At 32.0% G+C, this 26,999-nt stretch overlaps 1 protein-coding gene across 2 annotated transcripts; it reads left to right on the forward strand.

Annotated features, from left to right (window-relative positions):
• Positions 1 to 4,840: 4,840 nt before the first annotated feature.
• Positions 4,841 to 26,422, forward strand: LOC134708220 (KAT8 regulatory NSL complex subunit 1-like). Of its 2 annotated transcripts, none has more exons than XM_063568598.1 (8): positions 4,841 to 6,671; positions 8,890 to 9,683; positions 14,251 to 14,350; positions 16,408 to 16,499; positions 17,268 to 17,384; positions 18,891 to 19,137; positions 20,676 to 20,733; positions 21,942 to 26,422. In XM_063568598.1, exons 1-8 carry the CDS (start codon positions 5,506 to 5,508, stop codon positions 22,512 to 22,514), a joined length of 3,147 nt encoding a protein of 1,048 aa, XP_063424668.1. In that variant the 5' UTR covers positions 4,841 to 5,505; the 3' UTR covers positions 22,515 to 26,422. The 2 variants fall into 2 exon arrangements, with proteins under 2 accessions (XP_063424668.1, XP_063424669.1); XM_063568599.1 differs by having other exon boundaries at positions 16,417 to 16,499.
• Positions 26,423 to 26,999: the final 577 nt, after the last annotated feature.

Genomic DNA, 26,999 nt, shown 5'->3' on the forward strand with positions numbered 1-26,999 from the left:
GTGAACCCTTGGAGTTGCAAAAACTCCAAAGTTGGCCTAGTGCAAGACTCATATTTTGTTCTAGTCTAACTTGCCCTCCTTTCCAAGCTGCATGTAGTCAAAATTTCTGTCATATATCATGCTCAGCCCATTCGCAGAATATGATGCATATTTTTTGGAAGTATCTGCCTAAACGTATAATATTGGTCTTTTGTAAAATGTTGTTTGTACTGTATTTAGACCCTTATACAACTATTTAGACCCTTATACAACGAAAGTCGTTTAACATGCACACGTATCATTGAAAATTGCGGTTTTTATCCAACGCAAGCGTAGTTTTCAATATAGACTTGTTTATATTTTTCCGTTTGGGCTTGTATCATATTTTCACTCTAGTTTATATGATCCGTTCATCCTATTTTGACTCTTTGAATTCAAGAGACCATGGGCTTGTATCATATTTTCACTCTAGTTTATATAATCCGTTCATCCTATTTTGACTCTTTGAATTCAAGAGACCATCCTACGTTGAAGTAATTATATGGCCCTCCAAATACCGTTTCGATCCCTAACATCACTGCAGTGACATTTATTGTCGGAATCCGGATCTGGTGTACATTTTTTTTAGACATCTCATGTTTGTGGTGTAGCATCCTTGTCGCAAGTTTATTGTTTTCTGTTTAGTATTAAATTAATATTAAGATCCAGTTTGTTACATCTTGTAATCAATTTATTTGGCAATCGCCAATGGCAGCCAGCAAGGATTAAGAACACCAGTTGTTTGACCTGTTAGTTAAATGCGTTTTGTTAAAATACACTTTTCCACTTTTTTGGTCTCTTGGAAAACGTTGTTTGTGTTGTATTTAGACCCTTCTACAACGAAACTTGTTTTACACGCACACGTATAAAAATTGCGTTTTTTATCCAACGCAACCATAGGTTTAATTGAACGTTGTTTTCAATTTAGACTTGTTGTATATGTATATATATATATATATATCATGTACAGTAATACCCGAAGGGCTGGAACTTCAACGCAAAATTTTACTTGCATAAGGCCATCAACGGACGCTGTAGGGGTTATTTTTCATGCAGAGAGTGTGGCACTCGACCTATATAAGATATCGGATTGATTCCTATTCGGATCGACAAAACAACATCTGACCCAAAAGATGGGGCTACATAGGAATAAGTATCATCCTGTAGGGCATAGCCTTGAGGCTTATATACAGCAACATTTTAGTAGTGTAAATTACGATCTATAGATTGTACGATAACTTTTTTTCCATTCATAGAGGGTTTTTTTTATCGATTTTTTAAGGAATAGGGAATCGCAAAATTAAAAAACCTTTCCAAAAAACCTTGCCATATTTATTGCTTCTGTGTCCGACTACCCGCCTGCCTAAGAGTAAGAACTTTGCCAAGAGATAAATTGCAGTGGTACCGTTTTCAGCTGTGTTGACTGACTAAATATGATGCTGTAAAGGGTGTATATATATATCTATCTGTATTATCTGTATGCCGTATAGGGGAACCAGTTTCCCACAGGCCACCTATATAATGGAACTCTTTAGGAAGAGTTTTGTTTAACATATTCAGAGCTTAGTACTCTCACTTCACGTTACTATATAATACTTCTTAAAATGATCACATGGGTCCTAAAACCATCAGTTCACACATTTTTTTTTTCTCTTTTATAAAGGCAATTGAATATACTTGGTGTAAAAAATGTAACATAACTCACTATATGTGCAAAAAAAGACAAAGTAAATAGATAGAGGGGGAACACGTGCAAGTAATCGACATAATGAAGTCATAATTGTGAAAGAAACATGTATTTTATTGACATTTATATCGACGCAAGTTTTGCAGCGTGGGTCGACGATAGTGATAATATATTGGATAAATTTCGACAATTCCTCAATTTTTGTCATTACACAATATAATGATCAGATTTTTTTGCTAAGACCTTTGCTAATTACCTTACTATGATAAAAATTGTAATTCATCGACTGTGTTTTCGAGATACAGGTAATCCGTATAGCGCAAAATAACATATAAAGATTCTACATAAAGATATAAGAGTTATGTGAACAGAATTTCAAAATAAAATAAGAGAAAAGTAGGCCCTTTGAAATACTTACAGAAAAGCAAAAGAAAAATATGAGGTTTTCGAAGTAATCTACATAACAAAATAAACTGTACGTCTACATAATCGATGGAAAGTGGGTACATCAATTAAACATGATCATATTCCATATATTTGATTGAGAATATCGGCAATGGGACCCCCCTCCCCGAACTTTCCCTAAAAAAATTAATAACCATAAACACCACAAATATACATGATTTCATTACTTATAGGATCGTGGACTTTTATTTCCTTTCATAAGTTTAATTAGAGTTATGTCCCCTTATACAAGAATTTACTAAAGATATCGATGACTCACGATCACGTTTCGTTAGCTCCACGTGTCAAGCGGAACATGTATTTTGAAACACCATCTTATGTGAAGCGAACGACGCTGTCCCCACCCCAATTCATATATTTCCAAATGTATAGTATTTCAACATTTTTACAAAAATCTATATACAGATTTATATTACTTACCAAGTTAGTATATTTATGTAAAGCCGTGTAGCTCTCAGACTGTTACATTATGAATTAAGTTAATTTATTTTCAGCAATTACAGATCGTTATATCAAATTGAAATTTAGCTAATAAAGTTTGACATAAGTTTTTATTGGCATAGCTAGTGAACATTTATAAATATAAATATTAATATAATTGTATGTGTTCCTGGTTCCCTCCCTCCAACTTCGTAACTGGGACTATCATATCTAGTTTGATTGAAGTCCAAGTTTTTAAAAAGATTTTTTTTTTTAAATGGAATTTACTTGTCTTGGTGTAAACAATTTTTTATCATGAATTCTAATACAAGTACATTTTATATACGCATTCAGAATTATGATTCAGAAACAATATCATAAGTCTAAACTGAAACAACGTTCATACCTATCCGGCATTGCGTTGGATAAAAACAGCATTTTTTTTATACGTGTGCATGCAAAACAGTCCTTGATTAAGTGGCCTAAAACAGCAAAAACAGCATTTTTTCAAAAAGACCAAATTAGTGAAAAAGTATATGTATATGCCATGAAACAAGCCGCCATGCGAGTCATTGTGATTTCCCATAGGTACTTGAACAAGACTTTTTGACCTCCCTTTTTTCTTTAATCCATTATTGTTTCGTTATCTTTCAATTTTCAATTATTATCACGATGTTTTTCTGTGTCTTTATCTTACATGAAAATACTGAAAACCAGAGGCGGATCCTGAGAAATTTTCTTAAAAAGGGGGTTCATAAAGGGGGGCCATGACTGTCTAAGAGGGGACCTGCTCCAGTCATGCTTTAGTGATTTCATAAAGTTAATAAAGGGGACCGGGCTTCTCTGGAAACACTGCCGGTTACGGCATACTATCAATTGCTATTTAATTATTCACAGTAGCCACACTGATAATATAAATTTCTAGAAAAAAACCCCGAAAAAACAAAAAAGTAATTAAGTGAAATACAAAATGAAAATTACGGATTTTGAAAAATGGTTAGGGCCGGTGCTTGTCCTGCTCCAAGTGCCTATGCTATTTGACAATTGCATAAATAGTGGACTATACTCGGATATTGTTGATATTTAACGGACTCATAACGGTTGCCTTGCAGGCGTAGCCTTGTTGTGAAATATAAGTTCTTTCATAATATAAATTCCTAATGGAAATTTTTTTCTTTTATATCATTTCCATTAGAACACATTTAATTGTTCATAACGGATCCGAATAAGGGCTATAGAATTCCTTCAGGAACAGATCTATGAGTGACATTGATTATATCCAAATGAGTTTCCAGTGGAAATTCTTATTGAATGTCTCAACAAAAATACGGTCAGGATCAAATTGATGGTTTATTTGCTTCTAGTGAACATTGAACTATATGCTTTTTATGGTGTTTTTTTTTTTAGAATAGAAACCGTCAACAGAAACCCAAATTTAAAATAAGTCAAGCCCATATTATTACATTTATTCATCTTTGTATTCGTTTTTTTGTTGTTGTTGTTATTTGTATTTGTTATATTTAGTTTTGTTTGTTTTTTTTAATTTTTTTTTTTTGGGGGGGGGGGGGGTCTATAAGGAAATATTTTGGTGTCAGCTAGCCTAGTTTAGTAAAGTTGATTTAGGATTAGCGAATAACTTGTCAGGCTTTGTTTTTTTTTATTGAAAAGAATGTTTTGTCGATCATTGATCCGTTGTTTCTACATTTTCAACATTTTTATCTTGATACGAGTCTTTTTCTGACCAGTCTGCATAGATTTGCATAGTTGGTCATAGTTAGGATTACTAATTTTGATGTATTTTTTATCAGCCGAAAGCTGAATTTAAAATGCATATTTTTTTCCATGCTTAACATTTAAATACTTTTCAGTTTTCTCAAATATTTTTATAATTACAAGTTATAATTTCATGGGTTTTGTCGTACAAAATCATTGGCATAATACACAAAACACGGAAGGTTGTATTGACGTATAAATTAGATAGCTGTTCCAAGTAGTTAACCGACAGATTGTTCTCACGTCCTACAAAACTAATTCCATTAGCATTATTCAAATCAAGCATAGTAAAATTGATTTTAACCTATAAAAATATACTTTTAACACAGTTAATTCTAAATAAAAAACATTCCAATGCTTGAGTTGTCAAAATATAGGGTCCAGAACAAGCATATTGTAAGGAGTGCGTGAATTGAATTTACTCATCACCCGACAGAGTTTTGACCAATCACAAAATAGAGCTGAGAGGGGGATATGCGTAATTGTAAATAGAATCGAGGCTAGTTAGCCCGCATTTTTGTTGTGTGATGGCCCTTGTGTAAAAGTGTACGCCATTACTGTGGTTTAAAACAATCAATGGGCGGACCATAAAACCTCATATTTCTCAGGAATGGTAACGTGATCTTTCAGGTGCTTTATATCAAATTGTTCCTTAATTTATTATCTACCAATTGCTCATAATTTTGGGAAAAAATGAGCTCGAAAAAGGTACGATTTTGCAACGGAAAAATGGTCGGACATTAAAATTCATGCATGTGTGCATAAAGGACGTGGAGGAATCACGTGGTTTGTGTGTTACGATTTATGTTGATAATATTGAAGAAATATCAGACATTTATTCATGGTTTATATTTGTCTTATGTGCCAGTTCCTAGATAAATGACATTGCATAGCCATTCGATACAGGTGACCTATTGACATTGCTTTGTTATAACATTGTTTTGATTTTCAGAGTAGTACTTGGGGTTGAAAATAGTCACGTGCTTCGAGCCAAGTTTAAGGACAAACGGGCGCGTCGGGCTTGCGTCTGAGGTGTAACTCGATCGTACTTTCTGTACACCAAAGTTGACAACACTAGAATTACGTGCATACAGGTGAGATTCTGCAATATCTATGATGTTACGTCAGCCAAACCATCGTGCATGTCTGTGCCTCTCTCTTTGAGAGTATGTTGCATGGCCGTTATGGCACCTGCGCTAACTGAGGCAGCCACTCAGTCCTGTATCAAAATATCTCAATCTTCCCCACCAGTGAATCCAGAGTTACATGTGCCATCCATTGGTGGTATTCCAAACGGAAAGAATAATCAGCCACATAGAGCAAAGCCCATCAGTGGGCTGACGTCCCATGTTACCATTGGAGAGCTTAAAAAGTTGCAACAGCAAGGTTTATTCCAAAGCATTGGTTGTCAAGAAATCAAATTCAAGTTTGAAGAATCTGACAACACAATTACAACAAAAGAAAATCTACCTAAACCGTTTCTCAACGGCAAACATTCATTGATTGCTTGTGAAAACATGAACCAAACAAATCATGTTAATGGCAATGAAGATATTGAAACAAAATTAAAGAGTGATAACGGACCAAAAGTTGATTCTACAATTAAAAGTGTCGACAGCAAGATTCCAGTCAGTGAAGAAAATAATTCTGTACATTCTGAACATAAATTTAAAACATTAGATAAAATGGTTGCTTCCAGTTCTGAAGTGGATGCTGTTAGCACTACAGAAGTGCCTAACATGGATATGGACACTGACACTCAAAGTCCTATTGATTCAAATTTGAAAGAGGAGGTGAAAAAAAAGCAACATACTTTAGAACGCAGAACCGAACATTTATTAAGACGCTTACGACGACTACAAAGTAAAGGTGTTGAATCGCACTTGCATTCACAACTCCGAAATTTCGTTGGCTATCAACATAAAAACCTACAGACAGTTGCTAAATCAATTAAGAGTTCAACATCAAATAATTTAAATGAAATTAAGACTGAATTGTTCAACAGTGATGATGTAAAAAGTTTATCAACGGCAGCACTTGTGAATTTAGTAAGAAGACTACAGTCCAGTCAGTCGTCTTTATCGCTGAGTCAGCGTTACCTCAACTCTAAGTCAGACAGTGGACCAACTGGTGTTTTGACAATCGATAAGTTTACAGCAGAAGAATCTATCAGAGTATCTGGACTGTTGTCAAACAGTATTCATCATGCACAGAGTTGTTGTGACTCTGATGTAACTGAGAGTAGCTCTGGTGGTGAAAGTTGTGATGAAGATGACCCAACTTGCAAGAAATCCAAATCAACACTGTTGTAAGTATCATTTATTTTATCGGTTTGCATGTCTATTGCGGGTCTCATTGGGGTCTAAGTGTGACAGGGGATTGATTTTTTGTATAAAGTGACCTGTGAAAGTCAAATTATTGTGTTGTGAAAACGGGAAATGAGGTCTAGCAGGACCAAGGAAATGACAAAAAAACTAGAAATGTTTACGTACATAGTGTAAGCGGGATATGAGAATCTAACAAAACAGTAACTGGGATTGCAGCCCCCCAATGAGACCCCCTCTATTTTGCTGTAGTTTTTATAGGTACATGTATGTATATATCATTGTACATGGATGTAGGTTACAATTGAGCTAGAGTTACTTCCCTTTTGTTGCCATTTTGAAGATCTTCATAGACCAATTCCTTGATAAATCAGCCAAATCCAATCTGTAAACTGACAGCTAGGGGATAGAAAAGGTGTTTTCTGATCTATTTTAATTTCTAATGTTTATTTATCAGACTTGTTTCAACATTCAATTCGATTAATCATATATATGAAAATCAACCATTAACCCCTCCAAAATGTTGTTTGTCTTTGAATCTGCAACTGGTCCACACCATAAAAATAAGTACAGATTACATGTATAATCCCAAGTAGTGAATGAAAGGCAGACAAAAAAATATGATCAAACACTTGACACAGAAAATTGAGCAACATTAGAAGGCTACCTGTCAAAAGGGGAATAGTTCCTCAACTAGTAACTACATGTGTATCCCTCTTTTGATTTGGGATTTTTCCATTGATTCTTAATAGAATATCATCATTGGGTAAAATAAAGCACACATTTTGGATGCATTGTTTTCTGCTTACAAGTGTTTCTGTTATGTTTGCCCTTACCCTTAATATACTTCAATTGTGAAAAGCAATCTTCCAACAATCTTTGTGTTATGTGTTTATTTATTATGTTCCCCAGGTTGACTTTCAATTTCAAAATGTATACAGTATGTACATGTAATATGTAGGTCACCTTGTGCTTGATGACATCAGTTTTCTAAAAATAGAATCCGGAATTCCCAGATTATTTAATACCATTGGAAGCTGATTATCTAATTAACAGGGACTCTACCAAAACGATCTCACAGGCATTGGTTCACCTCGCGGAATTTAATTAACAGATTGTGCAAATATACATGTATGTTTAATCCATTCTTTTTGTTTTCTACAAGGGATTGACAGTTACATGTATGCTATTCATGAGCCAACTCTCCTGAAACCCATAACAAAATATAAATCAATAATGGACAATAGTATCTTGTTCAGTCTTAATTCCAAGACAAACACAATCTCTGTAATATCAGCATTCTGTTTTTATTACTCAGCATGATACAGTTCCTTACTAAATCTTGGTTATTCTGGAAAATTGATAACAATTGCATGTATAAAATGAAAATAACAATTTAAGAAGGGTTATATAATAAATTAAGAAGGTCTTTTGTGGATAGTTGCATTTTGTCTCATTGGCAATCATACCACATCTTTTTTATATATAATTAGACATGCATCAGTGAAAGAAAAATTAACTTAAGGCATGTGTGCATGGCTAACCCTATATTGATACCCCCCATCGCCGCGATATAGCCTTTTTGTGCTAATGTGGCGTAAAGCAACTAACAATCAATCAATCATGGTTAACCCTCTTTAGTTAGGTTAGTTTTCATTATAATTTCCTATCAAAAAATTCCTTGTTCAAAGTGTAATAAATTATCACATTTTATTCCTAAACGCAAAAAAAACCCCGAACAATGAAGATATTTTAATAGTGCTGATTGTTAGTGTACAGTCTTACATGTGGGTCTTTGTAAACAAAAGATGAGTTATTTGTTTAAAACCAGGTAGTCTTCAATATACATGTAACATGTACAGATGAGTATGCTACAGAATTATACATGAGTATTTGTCACCTTTTAATTTTTTTAGTGTATGTAATTCATATGAAACTATATTAATTTGGATTTTTTGCTATACAGTGTTGCAGCAGTTGTTGATTTTCTACTGTTTTGTTGATATCAGTTGTTTTCTACTTTTTGGTCGTGTTGTTGTCTCTTTGACACATTCCTAATTTCTTTTATACTCAATTTTATGAACCAAAAAATGTGCTTAAATTTGAATAATAAAAAAAAGAATATGGATCAGCTATTTTGTATGCTATGCAAGAGGAACATTGTATATGAAATCAATGTTATAAATTCAATTACTCTTTCAGACACCGTAGAGCAGAATGGAAATGGGCCTCTGAGAGAGCTAATGTGGCGTCACGGTGGACCTGGTTACAAGCTCAAGTTTCTGATCTAGAATATCGAATAAGACAACAAAGTGAAATTTATAAGCAAATTCGACATACAAAAGGACCAGTTCTTCTTGGTGAACAGCCTTCTCCTGAAGATTTGTTATGGCGAATCCGTCAGAACAGAGCAGGACAAAAGTTATCACCTCTAGAACAAAAAATAGCAAATCTAGAACGCAAAAATGAAGCTTTGGGATCACCGTGTAATATATCTAATTTAATGATGAATGTAAATCGACAAGCTACAAAGTTGACTCAGTCTCTGGGAACAGTATCGCCTGCTCGGAGTACGTCTGTGATGGCAGGAGATACAAAATCAACACCAACTTCACAGGCGAAACATTTAAATGGTGTGATAGGTTCTAGTCACAGAGATGGTCAGAACGTTACAATAGGACCTGGTGGTGACGGGGATGTTACGCCACATTCATCTCCCATCAATCATGACATTACATGTCAGGCATCGCGTTGCCGTCCTGTGCGTAGTTATAGAAAACGTAAACTGTTACGGACAGCTGGACTACACAATGTTAGTAGAAAAGCTGCACGTCTTTCAACTGTGAAATGTCAGTGTTATCCTCCAATCTCATCGTGTCCCATGTGTGGAGGACGATACAATAATGTACAAAGGATTGATGTAGATAGTTTCCCACTGCAGGATAGAGTTGCCATTCTTGATCCAGCCTTTCATCCTGTGTTGTCTTTCAATCAAGGTGAGCTATGTTCACTTTTTACAGTATTAAAGATCTTTCATCCTTAGGTTGAATGATTCACTGAAATAAAAAGTAAAATCACAAAAATACTGAACTCTTGAGAAAAATTCAAAACGGAGAAAGTCTCTAATCAAATGGCAATTTAAAATCAAATCCCATCAAACAAATGGATAACATGCATCTGTCATATTCCTGACTTGGGTACAGTTCATTATTATTCCTTGCATACCTATTTTTCATGGGTTTTGTGGGTACAGGTGAACAATGAATTAAAATGTTCAAGGAATAACATATTTTCAGGAGGTAGGCTATTTTATATAGAGATTGACAAAACCACAATATCAAATATCAACGAATATGCAAGTTTTCAGCAATCCAGGAAAATAGATGAACCCACAGTATTTAGAGTGAAACCACACTTGTCATGTATTTCTAATGAGATATTTTAGGCTAAATTTTTCCACATTTACCATAGTGAATTATAACCTCAAAGACTGGCCACATGGTTTTAACTGAAGTACAACCTGGTTAATTCTCTGATTATACATGAAGTGTCCATGAAAACAATGCCCACAATAATAGCCCTTTATGTCCATCATTATACCACGTACTGCTTGATTAATATACAAGGTATTAATCAAATCACCAGTCAAGAGCAAAGGAGGGTGTTAATTGCATTTTAGTGATAAAATTAAACAGCCTACAGGTAAAGTATTTTAGGTACATTGTAAATGCAATGTAAATGTACATACGCATGTATGTATATGATGAATCTCGGGTGAATTAATACATGTGTTTGACAAATACTGCTTTGAAATACTAACAAAGAAAAAAGAAATACCACTTGAAATGCATCTGTCATCTCTGTTATTTGGTCTCTTGTGGAGAGTTGTTTCATTGGAACACATAACATCTTATTTTCACATTACATACATGACATATATATTCAGGAATTTATATAGCAATTGATGAACTTTTTTGCAGAAATTGACAAAACCATGAAATTAAATTTCCAGCTCCAATCCATCAAAAATTGGTATCCAGCCTTCAGACTTATCCAAAGCCCTACAACCGAGGCATGTTAAATTGCTTTCAGGCTTGTAAAATTCTACTCTACAAGCCAAAAAAATCCAACTAAAATTAACAAAAAAATGAGCTTCAGGCTTGTGGGCTAATCTTGAAGGTTGGGTATCTATGAAAAAAATAAATCCACACCTTAGAAAAATATTATATATATTATAAATGTCACAAACTCCTGGCAGGTGCCTACAAGTGATATCTGTAGGTACTGTAAAAGTTGACATCCCCTTGACCTGTGGAGAATAAACTAGTTTAAGGATGATAATTCAATTCAATGTTATTTTCCAGAGAAGAAAAACAACTCTGCATTTCTAAGCTGGTAGTGAAAGTGACAACTGGCTTGTTGATTGACAAAATGTCATAATTCAATTTAAATTCAAATTTTGTTTAAGATTTTTCTACTCCTAAAAACTCTCATTCATGATATAATAGTGTCATATGAATTATGATAGTAAAATGTATTTCATTTGTTGTTTTAATAAATTAACTCATGAATTGTAAATTTTTATATTTTTATAAGTTTATGCAATATTGACAGTATGTCATAATGTGTACTGGCTCTTTATATTCATGAAGATTTTAAAAAACCTTCCAATTTAAATTTGGGCTATATGTATTACTGTTCTCAAGCTTTAAATCAGCATCTATCATTCATATTTACAGGTAAAAAATGCTTTGTAAAACAGATTCCCACCTTAATTTTGTAGAGGAGGAACACTTAAAATAAATATTACGTTTTTCTGCAATACACTTTTTGCTGCTTTTTGTGAACAGAAGAAATTTTTGGAAGTTGTTTATTGGTTTAAAAAAATCCATTGATGATTCAGACATTGTCAGATAGCTACCTGTATTTATCTTGAATACACTATGTAATAATGATACTACATAACATGTGTGTAACCTTGACAGAATCATTGGTGGGTCACACACATGTACTCCCGGTGTAGACAGCTGGAGGCTCTGCTACAATCACCCTATTATAGTGCAGTGAAAACCTATAACTTTTATCTGCTAATGTACATTTATAATTAAGTTTAACATTTGAAACTAAAGATCTCTTAAAATTGTAAAGTATATTACATGTACCTATAAACATAAGCAAATCAGAATCACCAATAAATTATTGTAAAATAATAAACATTGACCTTAACCATGTTAAAATGATTGTAACCAAAATAAAGATCTAATTGAGGTTACTGTGTTATAATTAGGTAATTCTGATACTTTCCTTATATGTCAATTTTGAATTTGTTATTGTGGTTTGACATTTTAATTTATAAGGAAATAGTAATATTAGAATTTCCCTTGTCACATTATGAAATATTCTACTAGAAAACTTCCGTTTGGTTCATCAGCTGTCACAATTGTTAAAATACCGGATGTAATGGCTTTTTTACTTCTGATTTTTCTTCCTAAGAAATATAAGTGTTTGAAATTATTACAACATAATTCAGCCGACCACAAGACTTGATGTTATTGATAATTTTCTGATTCTTCAGTTTGCAATGTCTACTGGGTAAAAAAAAAACTTCATGGAAGTTTTAGGTAATGAAAAGAATATTTCTGATCTTATTTCAAATCATGATGAAACATAACAGTTGGGGTGTTCTTATTTGGGGGTTTCAGATATTGCGATAGTATTCTGTTCGAAAAAAGATTTGATATCTTTTATTATATACATGTTTGCATTTTTGGCAACTGAAAAATTTCAAGATTATTTGTTTACAGCAACAAAAAATCAGCTTTGGAAATAATTAGCTATTAAAAAGAATTCAGTTTTGAATGTCAACACATTAGAAAATTCTTTTCAATGTTAAAGTAAAATTTGAAGGATCAGGTAAATTTTAGATTGGGTCCCTAAATTTTAGGTATTGTACAGTGTTCATGCTTATGTTGTCAAATTATGGCAGGTTACATTGGGCCCCTGGATGGAAGATTTTTCTTTTTTTCCAGGACTTTGTTCTACCTTCCATGTTTAATATTAGGTTTGACCAAATGTGTGTTTCCTGTTTAATCTGGTTGATATATAGGTTCATGCTTCAAGTTCCTTTGGCAAATTTCTTTTCAGAAATTTATATAAAGCTCTGTTTCAATTTATATAAGTATAAGAAGATAATTTTTGTCATGAAAGAGAAACCCGACCCGCTGTCTGACCGATATATTCAGATATATTCAGAAATAACTGCAGCGTGTTATTATAAACTTTAAATAAAGAAATGTAATCTTTTTAAACAATAAGTAAAATTTATGCTAGGTATTGTTGTATTCATATGTATCATCATTAAATATAGAGAGCTATGAGCATAATTAGTAGAATGTTATCAAAATATTCATTAATTCATTATCATAACAACCAGTCAGACAGATGCTTGCTTCTACATTGTATCTGTATAGGTATTTATCTTGAATTAAACCACATAATAAATTACTTAGTACACACAAATTATTCAAATATTATTCAGCAGATAAATTTTGTGTTTTATATAAAAATTAAACTATTTAATTAATTTCTAACAGCTTGTTATACAAAAACCATAAACATGAATGTGTTTATAAATTGATTTTGCGAAGTCAATATCACATCTCAAGGTCACCATTGTATTATTTCACCTGTTATTATAACTGGGGCATAGATACAGGTAAAGGTAAACTTTAAACATTGTTCTATTTATAGATCTAATTCAATGCAGTCATGTCAACTCTATCAATATTGAGAAATAAGGAAGTTTCTCTTGTTTCAAGCATGATAGAAAACTGTTCACATCAAATATTAGGCAACCCATCAGGAAATCCTTTATAAATATCAGCAGAGGATATCTAACTACAGCAAAAGATGTAAAGCATAAAGTAGAAAAGGCCTTAATTACTTAATACTGTTTTTGAATGCAACAAAATAGTTGAAAACTGTAAAATAAGGGGGGACCATGTAAATATTCCTTTTTCTTAATAATACAAAAATATAGTTTTAATAACTAACCAGGCGTAAGAAAGGTCAATGTATGCAATTACTTTAGGTAGCTAGTCCAGACACCAATTCCTTTTTACATATATTCATAATTTTCAATAGATTTTGTAACAATTTCAAGTCTGTGGTGGATTTGTGGGTAACCATGAGTATAAATTTTCTGCATTTTGACTGTGCAAAAAACAATTAATTTGTGATAGTGATAAATTTCTCCGAAAAATCAATTCTTTGTGAGCATTTGATAACTCCATAGTTTTTGCATTAATATCCTTGGTTAATTTGCTGATCTAAAACATTACAAATAATTAAACTCAGTCACTCACAGCAACATGTCCAATATCAATGCACAGAAATTTCTTGATATTTTTATACATGTAATTCACTGTAAGATGCATTATGGGTCCAGATGTTATTCTTAACATCATCTGTAACCTATTGTACATTGCTCAATAAACAGAAGAATAATCTTTAAGTATATACATTGAAATTTTTAATATTATAATTTTGATTTTATTTTTACAGAAATTCCATTAACAATCCGGTTTGAGTCACATCTAAAGAAAGGAGACTGGCAGAATGCTTCATCTAGTAAAAGTGCTAAAATGTTGTCATCAGAAAAAAGGTAACAAAATACAAACAAATCACATGTAATATAGGGGGAGTCCATGGGGGGTCATCCCCACCCCCTTCAATTTGAGAATATGCTTTTATCTTGTAAACGGTCCAGATCCCCACCCCTTAAACTATATATATTCTTGAATGGGACCATAAAACAAATCAAATGAATTTAAAGGGAAGTCCCTAGGGGGTCTGGTGACCCCCTCTTGTTTGAAAACTTGTAAACGGTCAACATCCCCACCCCTAAACCGTATATATTCTTGTATGGGACAATAAAAACAAATCACATGAAATAAAATGTAAGTTCCTGGGGGTCACCCCCACCCGTACAATTTGAGAATGTACTATTATATCGTAAACGGTCCAGATCCCCACCCCTAAACTATATATATTCTTGTAGGAGACAATAAAACAAATGAAATGAAATAAAAGGGAAGTCCCTAGGGGGTCACCCCACCCCCTCTTGTTTGAAAACTTGTAAACCATCAACATCCCCACCCCTAAACCATATATGTTCTTGTATGGGACAATAAAGCTAATCAAATGAAATTTAAGGGAATTGCCTGGGGTCGTCCCTACCTTGTTCAATTTGAGAATGTGCTATTATCTTGTATGGGACAAAAAATCAAATCAACTGAACATGGGACCATATAAATGGAGAGTTATTGGAGCTTTGTTTGGGAGACTTTGTAACAGCATCCTGTTACAATTACTTCTTGTTGTATATACATATGATACAACATGGTCATTTCTGCTATTTGCTTGACAGAATTAAATGCTTTTACTGAATATAATCAACATTATGTTATTTGATGAAGAATTTTGACACAATTTTGAGTGCACTTCTATGAAAACCAAAATGTTGTCATTTCTCATAGCAGCAATTATAATGTCGCACACTAATTTTAATGTCACGAGGCATTTAGAGTTAACCAATAGCTGATGAATCATTCTTTGAAGTTGAATAAAATGTTCTCAAACTAATTAATTGTCAAAACTAGAAATGGATTCAATTTATGTAATCAATAATGATAATGTTTCAATCGGCACGGGACATTTGCGCTTTTTCATAGGACATTTGCGCTTTTTTTTGTGGACACTTGCGCTTCAAAACATAGGACATTTGCGCTTTTTTAAAATGGACATTTGCGCTTTTCACATAGGACATTTGCGCTTTTTTTATATATATATCTATGACTTCCCTTTTCTTTTATCCGGGCTTGGGACCGACAGGTTTGACCGGGCAGAGTTAAAGTCATTCTTTATGGTTAAAAGTTTAAAAATCATTTCATAGCACAAACATGTCATATTGTTGATATTTGTTTAAAAGTTTATGTACAGCTAAAAGTACATATTCTTATGAAATAAAACCATGCATGTACTGTCATCACAATTACAGGTCAGTTATAGCTTGATATTCGAAGCCCAATGAGTGAACAAATCTTGCTCTTGTTATCTGTCCTGATTGGTACTTAGATAAATGATCGAGTTTCTACTTCTCAATTCTTGTTTGGGGAGCCTGTTCATTAATGTACCTAATCATAAACATTTTTTTTCATTTACTAGTCTCTATAACTTTAAACTCCATGTTCAAGACTGTGTAAATGTGAACTAACTATAATGACAAATATAAGTTATTTTTTTTAACTTAATGATTACTTCTCATTAAGATTACAGGTAGACCACTTTAGGTAAAAAGCGCAAATGTCCGGTCAATTTAATACAGGTGAATCAAAATTAAAAGCGCAAATGTCCATAGTATTTGAAGCGCAAATGTCCTATCGTTTTACAGGTAAAAAAGCGCAAACGTCCTGTGCCCGTTTCAATTGAATATATATAAAAAAAAAACTATCATATGTACCTATAATAACCATCAAACAAAAGGGTTGTACAACCTTAAGTGAAGTCATATGAAGTTCCAGCATTACTTCAAAATTATCAAAAGACAAATAACAGGGAAATTGAATCAAGAAATCAAATTTGAAATTTAAAGCATTTCCTAGATATATTGGGAAAAGTTCCAAAGTAGTCAAACATTTAATTTGCTTGCCTGTTTTTCAGGCACCAAAGATATCTTGCAGCAAAAGATAAAGCCAGAAAAACCGGAACAAAGTATGCTAAAGGTGCAGCAGCAGCTCTTCTATCATCTGCAAGTAAGTAGTTACATATGTGGCAAAATATACATGTAGTTATACTTCAAAGTCAAAAGAATTTTTTTAGATAATCAAATCCAAAATCTGGATTGTCATCAACTCTCATACAGAACACCCATTAATCTTTACAATCAATTATATATACATACAATACTTCATGAAGATGTTCCTTCTGAGACATGTGAGACTTGACCACAAGAGTTCATATTATGCAGATACATAGAGATCCTTGCAACATTGTGAAACAAGCCCTAGCCGTGGACATTTTTGTTTGTCAACTTGCCAAAATAATAATAGTGAGTTCCATCAAGGAGGTTATATTCCTTGGTTCCATATTAGATAAACACGACAATTTATTGAATGCAAGCTATTGTCTGGCAGTTAAAAGTTTTTCAATGTAATTCAAGGTGGAGGAAGGGGGGAAATCCAATAACATTTAATTATTTAGTTTGTCATTGATTTGTCAATATAAAATATGCCAGATTGTACACACAAAAAAGATCAGAAGTTTTGATGTCAATCTGTCACAAAACAACACTAGAAATTGTATAATCAGCCATGAACAGATCACAAATTATTGTACACAATGTAATGTATATCTACAATTTATTTGTTAAGTGTAAAACAGTGGGCCATATTTGTGCTTTTTATTAGTATTCAATAAATTCTGTTCAATTGACGAGAAATCGTAGTTGCTTGAAAAATGTCTGTAAATTAATTAGGAGTATTTAATAATAACATGCTTTTCAACTTATTTGTTTTATTTAGAATTACGGAACAAATATGATAAGAGAACTCCAACTAAGCCAAGGTCAACACCAACAAAGAAATCAGATAGAAGATTGTATCGTAGTGAATTGAAAAAACGAAGAGCAGCACAGCTTGGTATTTATTTTATTGTTTAGCATTCACAAACATACATTTGTTCTTGCTTAAAGAAAAATATACTTTATTCACACTTAAAAAGTAGACAAGTTATAGTGTGCAGAAAATTAAAATTGTCAAAACATCATAAAACAAAAGATTTTTTAGTCTGCTTGTCAATAGATATAAGAAGATATGGATTGAGTGCCAATAAGATAACTCTTCACTTTTATAGGTCAAAAAGGGTGTTCAACACCCAACCTAGGCTCACACCAAACATCAAGCTATAAAGGGGCCCAAAAATGACTTGTGTAAAACCATTCAAACCGGAAAACCAACTGTCTAATCTATATAAAAAACAACAAACAAAAATCATTTATTTAACCACATTACCAAACAACAACTTCTTAACATTAGATTTCTTAATTAGGACAGATGCAAACATATGCAGTGGGATTGCACATTTCAATAGGTAACAATCTTCACACTCATCTGAAACAATGGTATTTCATCACAAAATAGAAAGACACCCTTTAAAATATCAAATGAATTGGCTTAACTCAATCGAAAGACATATTAAAACACATGAACATACACTTAAGAAATAAATCTGATTTATAACGCAATGTAAATTAAAAAAATAAATAAGGTTGAATAAATAAAGGCAACAATGTTGAACAATTTTATAAAAACAAAAATAACCTTGAACAAAAAGCAGCCAAATAGTAGTATAATGTACACAAGTTTGTTGGAATTATATGTAACCACAGAAAAATCTGCAAAATATCTTAAAATTTGGAAATGTGGCCAACCAAAATGATTTGATAGAATAGCTTTTAAATTGTAAGATGGTTCAAAGTTGCAAACAAATATCTGTTATTAGATGTGATATCTATTAAGTTTAACCATTGACTGTCTAAACCTTATAATTCCAAACATTATTTTCCATTCTCTAACCTTAGTTTGCCTCAACTAAATGTTCTAAAACTTATACACAATGTTTATAATCACAAAGCACAGATCAAGTTCAAATTTAGGGGTGTAACTTTTAACTGTTTTTGAGTCATGCCCCTTTGTAAATTGAAAAATTGCAATATTTGCCATATATTTTGATATATCTCACTGCCATATTCTTCATTAGTTCTCCATTTAAGATTATCCGCTGAAAAGAAAAACTTGCATGTGTATTTTCAAAACAGACGATTTACAATGCATTTCTATAAATGTCAAAATGACAATTGCTTATTTGAAAAAAGAACAGAGAGATGGTTAACATTGAACCCAAAACTGAACACTTGTAAATTAATAGACTGAAGTCTGAAAAGAGAACAATGTCTTTAATTCACAGATGCCTTGTTGATGTTACCTAGTGATATTATCTCTGGTGAAGGATGCAAGTTATAGTAATATGTGTGAATTTAAATAAAATGTTGTAAAGATTTTGATTTAAATGATTTATGAACATTGATTTTTATTTATGTACATATAACATATTGATATAAATTCTTGTATACTTCTGTCTTACAGCAGCAAAGAAAAATCGATCAGCTTCAATACATGGAGATGAGTACCGAGCTATGACTCCATCACCAATGTCTACAGATAGTGACTTTGGACTTCTATCATCAAGTTACCCATCTTGTTCTAAAGATTCAGCGCTGCGGAAGAAGAAATTAGAAAATGCCTATGACATTAATAACATTGTCATTCCTTATAGTATGGCTGCATCTACAAGAGTGGAGAAACTTCAGTATAAGGAAATAGTAACACCCAAGTATGTCTTATAGTTCTATTGAATCAAAATGCTAGTTTGACTGTTTTCATTTATTTGGACAGTGTTTTCAAAATTTGTTGGAGCTCAGAGATATTACATTACAGAATTCCTTTGATACATATTTCAACCAAGGTCTAGGGATTCATCATGAAAATTTATCACTTTTAACATTATAATCTAATAGTTAAAAACATACGTTGTTGAATTTTTATTTTTATTTTGAGTTAATTATGCCTCCAAAATTGTCAACTTTCACCCAGTGAATTCTCTGATGCTTATACTAAGAAAATTTATTATGTGCTAATCTTCTCTCGATACAAATACTTGTGGGTTAGTGTGTTAGTTAAATATTATGTAAATTTGGCAAAAAAATATCTTAAAATCCTGTCAAGTTTTGTTCATATCTTTAAATTCTTAATCATAACTTCGCTCTGATTACATCAATATCAAACTGATATTTATCTTTTTGCAAACTATTCTTTAAGCCACAAACAAATTTGATAGATGTTGTATAGATATGATTTTAATAATATATAGACAGGCAAAGGGAGACAATTCTATTCAAATTCACATGCGTTTGTTATTTATTTGCTGAGTTATTTTGAATATTATTAAAAATATGGAATTACCACGCAAATTATTACTCATTCAAATAGATAAAAGATTCATCTAAAAAAACCACCCAGATATTTAAAGGAGGAATTCATTGTTGAGACAATTTAACAAGCTAAACAAGCATACACATGACACATTTTATAAAAATGAATATAGTTGTTGATCACCATGCTTTTATACCTACTTTATACTTCAAAGATTCTTGAAAACATGGGATCCAGGAAACTCCATTGCAAAAAAAAATTATAGATTAGAACACAATTTCATGGCAAACATAGTATAACAATGATTGAATATTGAATCATTTTACAAGTTTTAAAGTCCGCTAAGTTTTACTATCTTTTATTATACCCCCGCTTTGAAAAAAGGGGGGTATACTGTTTTACCTCTGTCTGTCAGTCCGTCCGTCAGTCAGCCTGTCCCATGAAACTTTCGTCACATTTTTCTCAGGAACTACAATACAAGGATTTCTGAAATTTGGTTTCAGGGTTTATCTAAGTCAGCTATACCGTGTGATGCGTTTTCAGATTGATCACTTGACAACTTCCTGTTTACCGAACACTTGTATGATTTTACACATGATAGCCAAGTTGAACATTTTTCGTCACATTTTTCTCAGGAACTACAATACAAGGATTTCTGAAATTTGGTTTCAGGACTTATATAAGTCAGCTATACCGTGTGATGTGTTTTCAGATTCATCACTCGACAACTTCCTGTTTACCGAACACTTGCATATTTTTACACTATTTATATTATCCACTTGCGGCGGGGTATCATCAGTGAGCAGTAGCTCGCAGTTTCACTTGTTCATCCATGGAGAATCCTGATGATTGTTGTTATATTACAAATGATCTATAATCTATGTGAAGGACATTTTTGATCATGTACATCTGCTAACAAAAATAAATTGTTTGTTTTAGGTGGAGAAAGCTTGAACCTGAAGAAACCTGTGATAGAGTTCCTAATTGTGATTACCAGGTAATTCAACATTTATACTGAACAATAAAAGAAAAACAACGGTTATATATTAAAGATTCATCAGTTGTGAATTTAAATAATAACATACATTTTGTTTTTCAACACTGGAAGCAGGAAAAAAAAGAATGCCTCTCAAGATACTCATGGTTTTATCTTTTCTTCTAACAATAAAGAAGTGACAACAAAACAATGAAAATATGTTTCATGAGTTTTATGAAAAAGATTAACAAAAAAAATATGAAAAACTTATTACAAATATTTACAAAAAACTTCTCCTATAAACACATCTTATTTTTGTCTCAACGATTAAAGTTTATGATTAGCATACTCTGGCAACATAAGAATAAATCGGTTGGATACAAATACAAATCTTTGTATTGCAATTTTTGTTATACTTGACAATGGGTTACATTTATTTTTGAGATTCCTGTATACAAGTTAATACAACACTATTTTAATAGGAAATTAAGATATGATATTGGTGTTGAATGAGTGAATGTATAACAGATAGAGGTTTATAGATTTCATTATAAGTCTGGTCCAAGTGTTGAATATTTTCCCAAAAAATATTGCCATGATTTTAACATTGTCCTTTTAGTCTTGAACTTGTGACTGTCACACAAAGAGAGACAACTCTGATACATTACAATAGAACATTTAGGAATGTGTAGTTTCAATATTAATAATAAAAATCTTAAAATGTAAACACCACAAGATGTGGATTTTACCAGGTTAAAAAGTGTCTTGATTTCTTTGTGAATGTCTAACATGAAAACCATAGATTTTCTGTCAAAAATGGAAAACAAAATTTAAGTCTTAACAATTTTCATTGAAGGATCAATTTTAGTTGTGTGTAAAATTAGAATGCTTTTTGATATGGTTGATAACATCGTTGCTTTGGCTGCTCAAAAAAATATTTAAATGTTAGTAATTACCACATCAACTCAAAAGTGACATTGAATTGAAAAGAATTGATTTTTTGACAGTTTAAAAAAATTGTCAAAACCATAAACAAATAATTTGTTTATGTTATAAAAGGTCTCAAAGCAATGCTACAAATATTGTTTCTATCATAACGACCCTGCATACCCTCGGGTATCCACTTTATGGACTCTATGGTACTACAGACTCACCAGGCGTTGGTTCACTTTCGTTTGTAATTTAAATATTGTTTCTGTTTATCAAAAAGATGAATTTTGTATTTTTAGAGTGAAGATACATCAGACGAATCTTTTCTTTCCCGACATCATACCTGTGAAGTTTCTGAGAGGAAAAGATTATCAACCTTTGTTCAATATCCCAGTAGAAGAAGTAGAAGTTCTAGAACAGACAGTGGAACTACAGAAGTGTCACAAGATGGTTCTGATATTTATGGGAAAGACGAGACATTCCGCAGACGAAGTGGTTCTAATACTATTCGTCGTATAAGTAGTAGTGTGTCATTTGATGATGGGGAATTTCTTATTCCAATGGACATATGTTTTGTAGAACCTTGGATTGAAAGAACGTTTCCATTATCTGAAGAAGAATATACCAAAATGTTAACAGACCAACCACCCGTTGTTGAGCCACGTAAGCGTAGAAGTTCTACACGAGTTTCTCTCTCTGAATCATTTGGAGGTAAACCTGAAGAAGAGGCTGCGGCTGAAGGAGAAGCTATTACTTGCTCTCCTTTACCAAGCTCAAGTTCAGGATCTACTGCTAGTGATGAACTCAATGATCCTAATGATCCTGAGTGGTCGGCTGCAGACACAAATGGAACAAAAGTAACTAAGAGGTGAATTTGTTCAAAGTAATAGTAGCTTGAGAGTAGTGCTGTCAGGACTGTTTGTTCTGTAAGGATAAGAGTGCTCATGTTATAGTGCTGTGATGAGGAGAACTGAACAAATTGGCAGTTTTCACTTACAACTTTCCATATAAACAATGTTACTGACCAGTAACCTTTTGTAGGTTATCAAACATTAGGGAATACTTGTTTGTGAAGTTCTGCCAATTCAGTTGTGAGATTTTTAAGGTTGGAGAAAGAATGTGACAAGTGATATGTATTAATGAAAAGAATTATAGAACCATTTTACTTCTGTACAAACAAAACAGATATATTTCTATGTAATACATCCCGTAAGATCTTTGCACTCAGGTTCCAAATTACATTGGCATTGGGACATATGAATTGTGATTTGGATTAGAAATTGTTTCATAACTACTTTTGTATGTGTGTTACTCTAGTACTGTATTTTTGAGCTACTGAAAATAGACCTGCATAACTTGGTACTGCATTAGTAAATTATTTTACTGTTAGGACCAACATTTAACACCACCTAATTAACATTAGAGTCGTAATTGTTTATGCACAATGATATTGTACTTGAACATGTAAAAATTATACACCAAAATTAAATTGCAGAACAAAATTTGTACTAAAAAATCAAAAAAAAATGAAGATATTAAACAGAACTAAGGGGTTTAGGCAGATTTCAGTATCTCACATTTATATGTACAAAATGTAAATGTATGCTGGCAAAGTAGATGTGTACTTGATGAATAATAAAGATCTAATTTCAAAGATCAAAGATGCAAAAAAAAAAATTTGATGGTAAGGCCAAGAAAAAAAAAGATCCGTGTTTCCGGTAACCAGACCGACCCTGTTTTTTAAGCCCCAACCCTAACTTTTTATAGGATCTTTCAAAAAAAAAAAAATCATCAACCTACCCTGTTTTTGACAAAGGCTTCTGATAGATGACATAATATTTTTTCTCTCTTGCTTCCTCTTGCATAGAAAGCCAGTAAAACATTTTATTAATATCAAAAGGTATTCCAAATAGGTTAAAATCCAAGAAATTTGCACAGCAGGTGCTTCAAAAACATTGCAAATGGCACACTTCCGGTTTTTGAAACTAATTACGGATCCAGACATGGAAAAACCATAATTTTCTGGATTTCATTTACGATGTCAAAAATTAAAAAAATTAAAAAATTCCAACCTACCATCCAAAATAATGTTACCGGAAACACATCTCTTTTTTAGGCCTAATTACATGTAGGATGTAATGTTTTTGAATGCTTATGTTAGACTACATTTTCAATTTTCTGAATTGATAATTCAATCATGCTTATAATAATAACATTTCATTATTTCAATGTCAATTATGAAAAAGAAAAAGAAGAGGAGATTTATGTTAAATTTTTATGGAAGCTTGCATAACATTTATCTAGATGAGCAATAATACAACAGGGATATTAATTTATATACATACAAAGGCAGATTTGCTTTTTGGGGTTGTGTTTTTGTAACAAAATAGTTGTCTGACTGCATTGATTTAGCTGTTAGATTATTGTGATGAAATGTACAAAAATACATCTGTATAAAGGACTGGATTTGTTGCTTTTTTGTAAGTTTCATTGTTAAATTTTGTATCTGTTATTTCACATAAGTGGACTACTTTTTTTTCTCTTTTGCACTATTAACATGATTAGAAAAAAAATTCATGAACATGTCAAAATGGGCAGTCAGGCAAACAGATATTTTTAATTCTGAAATTCTACGCATAATAGAAATGCAATAGAATGGTGTTCACATAAAAGATGGAAAAATGTACTTCTTTAAACATGTTAAAGATACAGAAGTTAATATAGTAGGATACAGGAATACGAAAAATTGTTATATTTCCTATGTTTTTTCATGAAGATAAAATAAAGAAAAATAGTTTAACTATTTTATTCCCTAAACATTAATATTATCAAGATACATGAAAATTTTCATGACATTGAGTTTTTTTCCTGGTAATATTTTTTGAAAGATAGTTTCTCAATAGTCAGAAAAATAAGAAGATTATTTTATGTACTTGTGCTTATAAAAAAGGTCGGGTCACTGTTAACATACTTTTGTCATGACCTTGTATAGAATAATATTGGATTTTACAGTAAAAATTTGCACTAGGAGTATCTTTAGTGGGGAAAAACAATTTTGATAGCATTTTTTCTCACTAAATACATTTGTCACAATACATTTACATGTAGTTATAATTGTAATTGGGCCATATCACAATTTTTTATGAAATGTGCAATGTTGGGAAAATGTATGTAACTTTTATATTTCTTAGCAGCTATAGAGAATTAAAAATCTTTCAAATAGTAAAAATATAGTTTTATATCACAACCCAACTTAAAAGAGTTCCTCAAAAATGATTTGTTATAAAGCCTGGTGAATTCAATTTCACATGCACTAGTTGCCTGCACATTTCCTTATATCTGGAGTCGGTCATTTATGTACCTGTTACGTAAATACTTTGTTATATTTTACTTTGTAACAACCGATGTTAGATCTTACTAATATGTCCTGTTTATAGATATGCATGATGCAAGGTTTTTAATTCAAGGACAAATCCGGCCATAATACATTAACATAAGTGCTATTATATTATATTTCCATTCAACTTGTATCCATTATACTAATTTATAAAAGTTATGGATGATTTTGCTCTTTTTTATGGAATTTAGCTTTGTCGATCAATAATGTGTGATCAGTTCGTTGTAAGTTGTAAGGCGGACTGTCCCTTTCAAACATTTATAGAAGGCATTTTTAAAAACAGAATAATAATTAAAAATTAAAGATTTTACATCATTTTGACTGTTCTTTACATCTGCTCATAGTGGAGATTTAGAAGTGCCTTCCCTGGGTTCCATGTATCTTTTATGGAAAAAAAAATAAGTAATTTTTCAACGTATAAATAATCTTGGTCATGTTGGTTGGCGATTAATAATGTCGTTTAAGATGTAGATGAACAAAAATAATGTTGTCTTTTCTTATCTTTGCAACACTTTTTTGTATTATACTTTACAAGGAATCATTGAACATGTTTAGAATTTAAACTGAATAAAGTTAAAAAAAAAAAAAAAAAAAAAACTTCTTTCAAGAACTTTTCTATTTGGTTTATATGTTCCTATACAACTCAACTAATAAAATACATTTTTAAAAGTTTTTTGTTGCCTTGTTAAAGTCTTTGAATGGATGTGGTGAATTTGTTTAATGATGAACAACTATGATAAAACAATAGCGAGAAGTAAATCTTGAAATAAAGTTTTTGATGCAATTTGAAAGTTTTGTTTGCGATTTATTTTGTTTCATTGAATTTATTTTTATGGTTTAACAGTTGAGATTTTGATTAAATAAATTTATTATGACCATTGAAGCCAACAAAAATGGCTATCCTCACAAAACTATTTATTGTTATAAGAACAATATAGGGTGTGTTAATAAACAAACACTAAGACCAATTCATAGATGTGATTTTCTGACTGAAACTGTGTTTTACAAAACGAGATAAGCTTGCTGACTGTTCCAAAGGTTTCTGCTACTACTAAGTGTAGAAAACAGTTTTATTCCCACCACTCTAACCAAAAAGTGATTAACTTTCCTGAAAAGGGGTAAATTCAGATTTTTATTAGGTCACAAAGCTCCACGTGCACACTTCATCAAATTGAAAATCAACTTACATTTACTCTAATTAAATAGTCCTGCAATCATGTTTATCGCACTGAGGAGTTTATCTCTCACTGATCATGTTTATGTAAAATCTTTGTTAATTGTTTATTTGTTTATGCTGTATATTACTTGTACATTTACTGTATAGTTGTACAAATGTATATATTGTTTCTCAGAAATTTGTAAAATAAAGCCCTACTGAAATTATTTACAAGATGTTTTTATTCACTCATATATCCACATTTTTTGGAAAATCTTTATTCATGGAATTGCATTTCTGCCTTTGTCATTTTGTCGCAAAAAGAAGTAAATATACACTAGGAATCAAAAGTAGTATGGAGATTTATACCCTAAAAAGGTAGTTAATATTAAAATCCCATTTATTCATACACAATCGTCAATAAAAAGTTGCAACAAGAAATATTTTGGAACATATAAAATATGAGTTCACAGAGACCAACATTCTTTTTTAAACAACTTCTGTTTGTGTCTTGGCAAGACATATGTGTTTCCTTTCCTAGCAAGAAAGGTGCTAACAATGGTGGACTTCTCTGTTCAAGTCAGTTTAATAAAAACCTACTTATATTACATCAAATCAAGTCAATACATAAACTTTGACGACTGTTTTGAGGCCTTGCTTGTCCCAATGGTCGTGTGGATGGTGCAGTACATCAAACTATGGCAACAGCATAGTGAATTGGTCAAAAGCCAAAAATGTTAAATATTTATTTACAATTCAAATTCAGACCTGTATCAAGTGCAAATATTGTGTCCATTTCTGCCC

This window comes from Mytilus trossulus, chromosome 2 (assembly GCF_036588685.1).
Source record: "Mytilus trossulus isolate FHL-02 chromosome 2, PNRI_Mtr1.1.1.hap1, whole genome shotgun sequence".
NCBI classification, from domain to species: Eukaryota; Metazoa; Mollusca; class Bivalvia; order Mytilida; family Mytilidae; genus Mytilus; species Mytilus trossulus.

Coding starts and splice junctions, on each gene's coding strand:
- LOC134708220 (XM_063568598.1), top strand. CDS start 5,506: ATGTCTGTGCCTCTCTCTTTGAGAGTATGTTGCATGGCCGTTATGGCA. Junction 6,672..8,889: donor AAATCCAAATCAACACTGTT/GTAAGTATCATT, acceptor TTACTCTTTCAG/ACACCGTAGAGCAGAATGGA. Junction 16,500..17,267: donor AGCTCTTCTATCATCTGCAA/GTAAGTAGTTAC, acceptor TGTTTTATTTAG/AATTACGGAACAAATATGAT.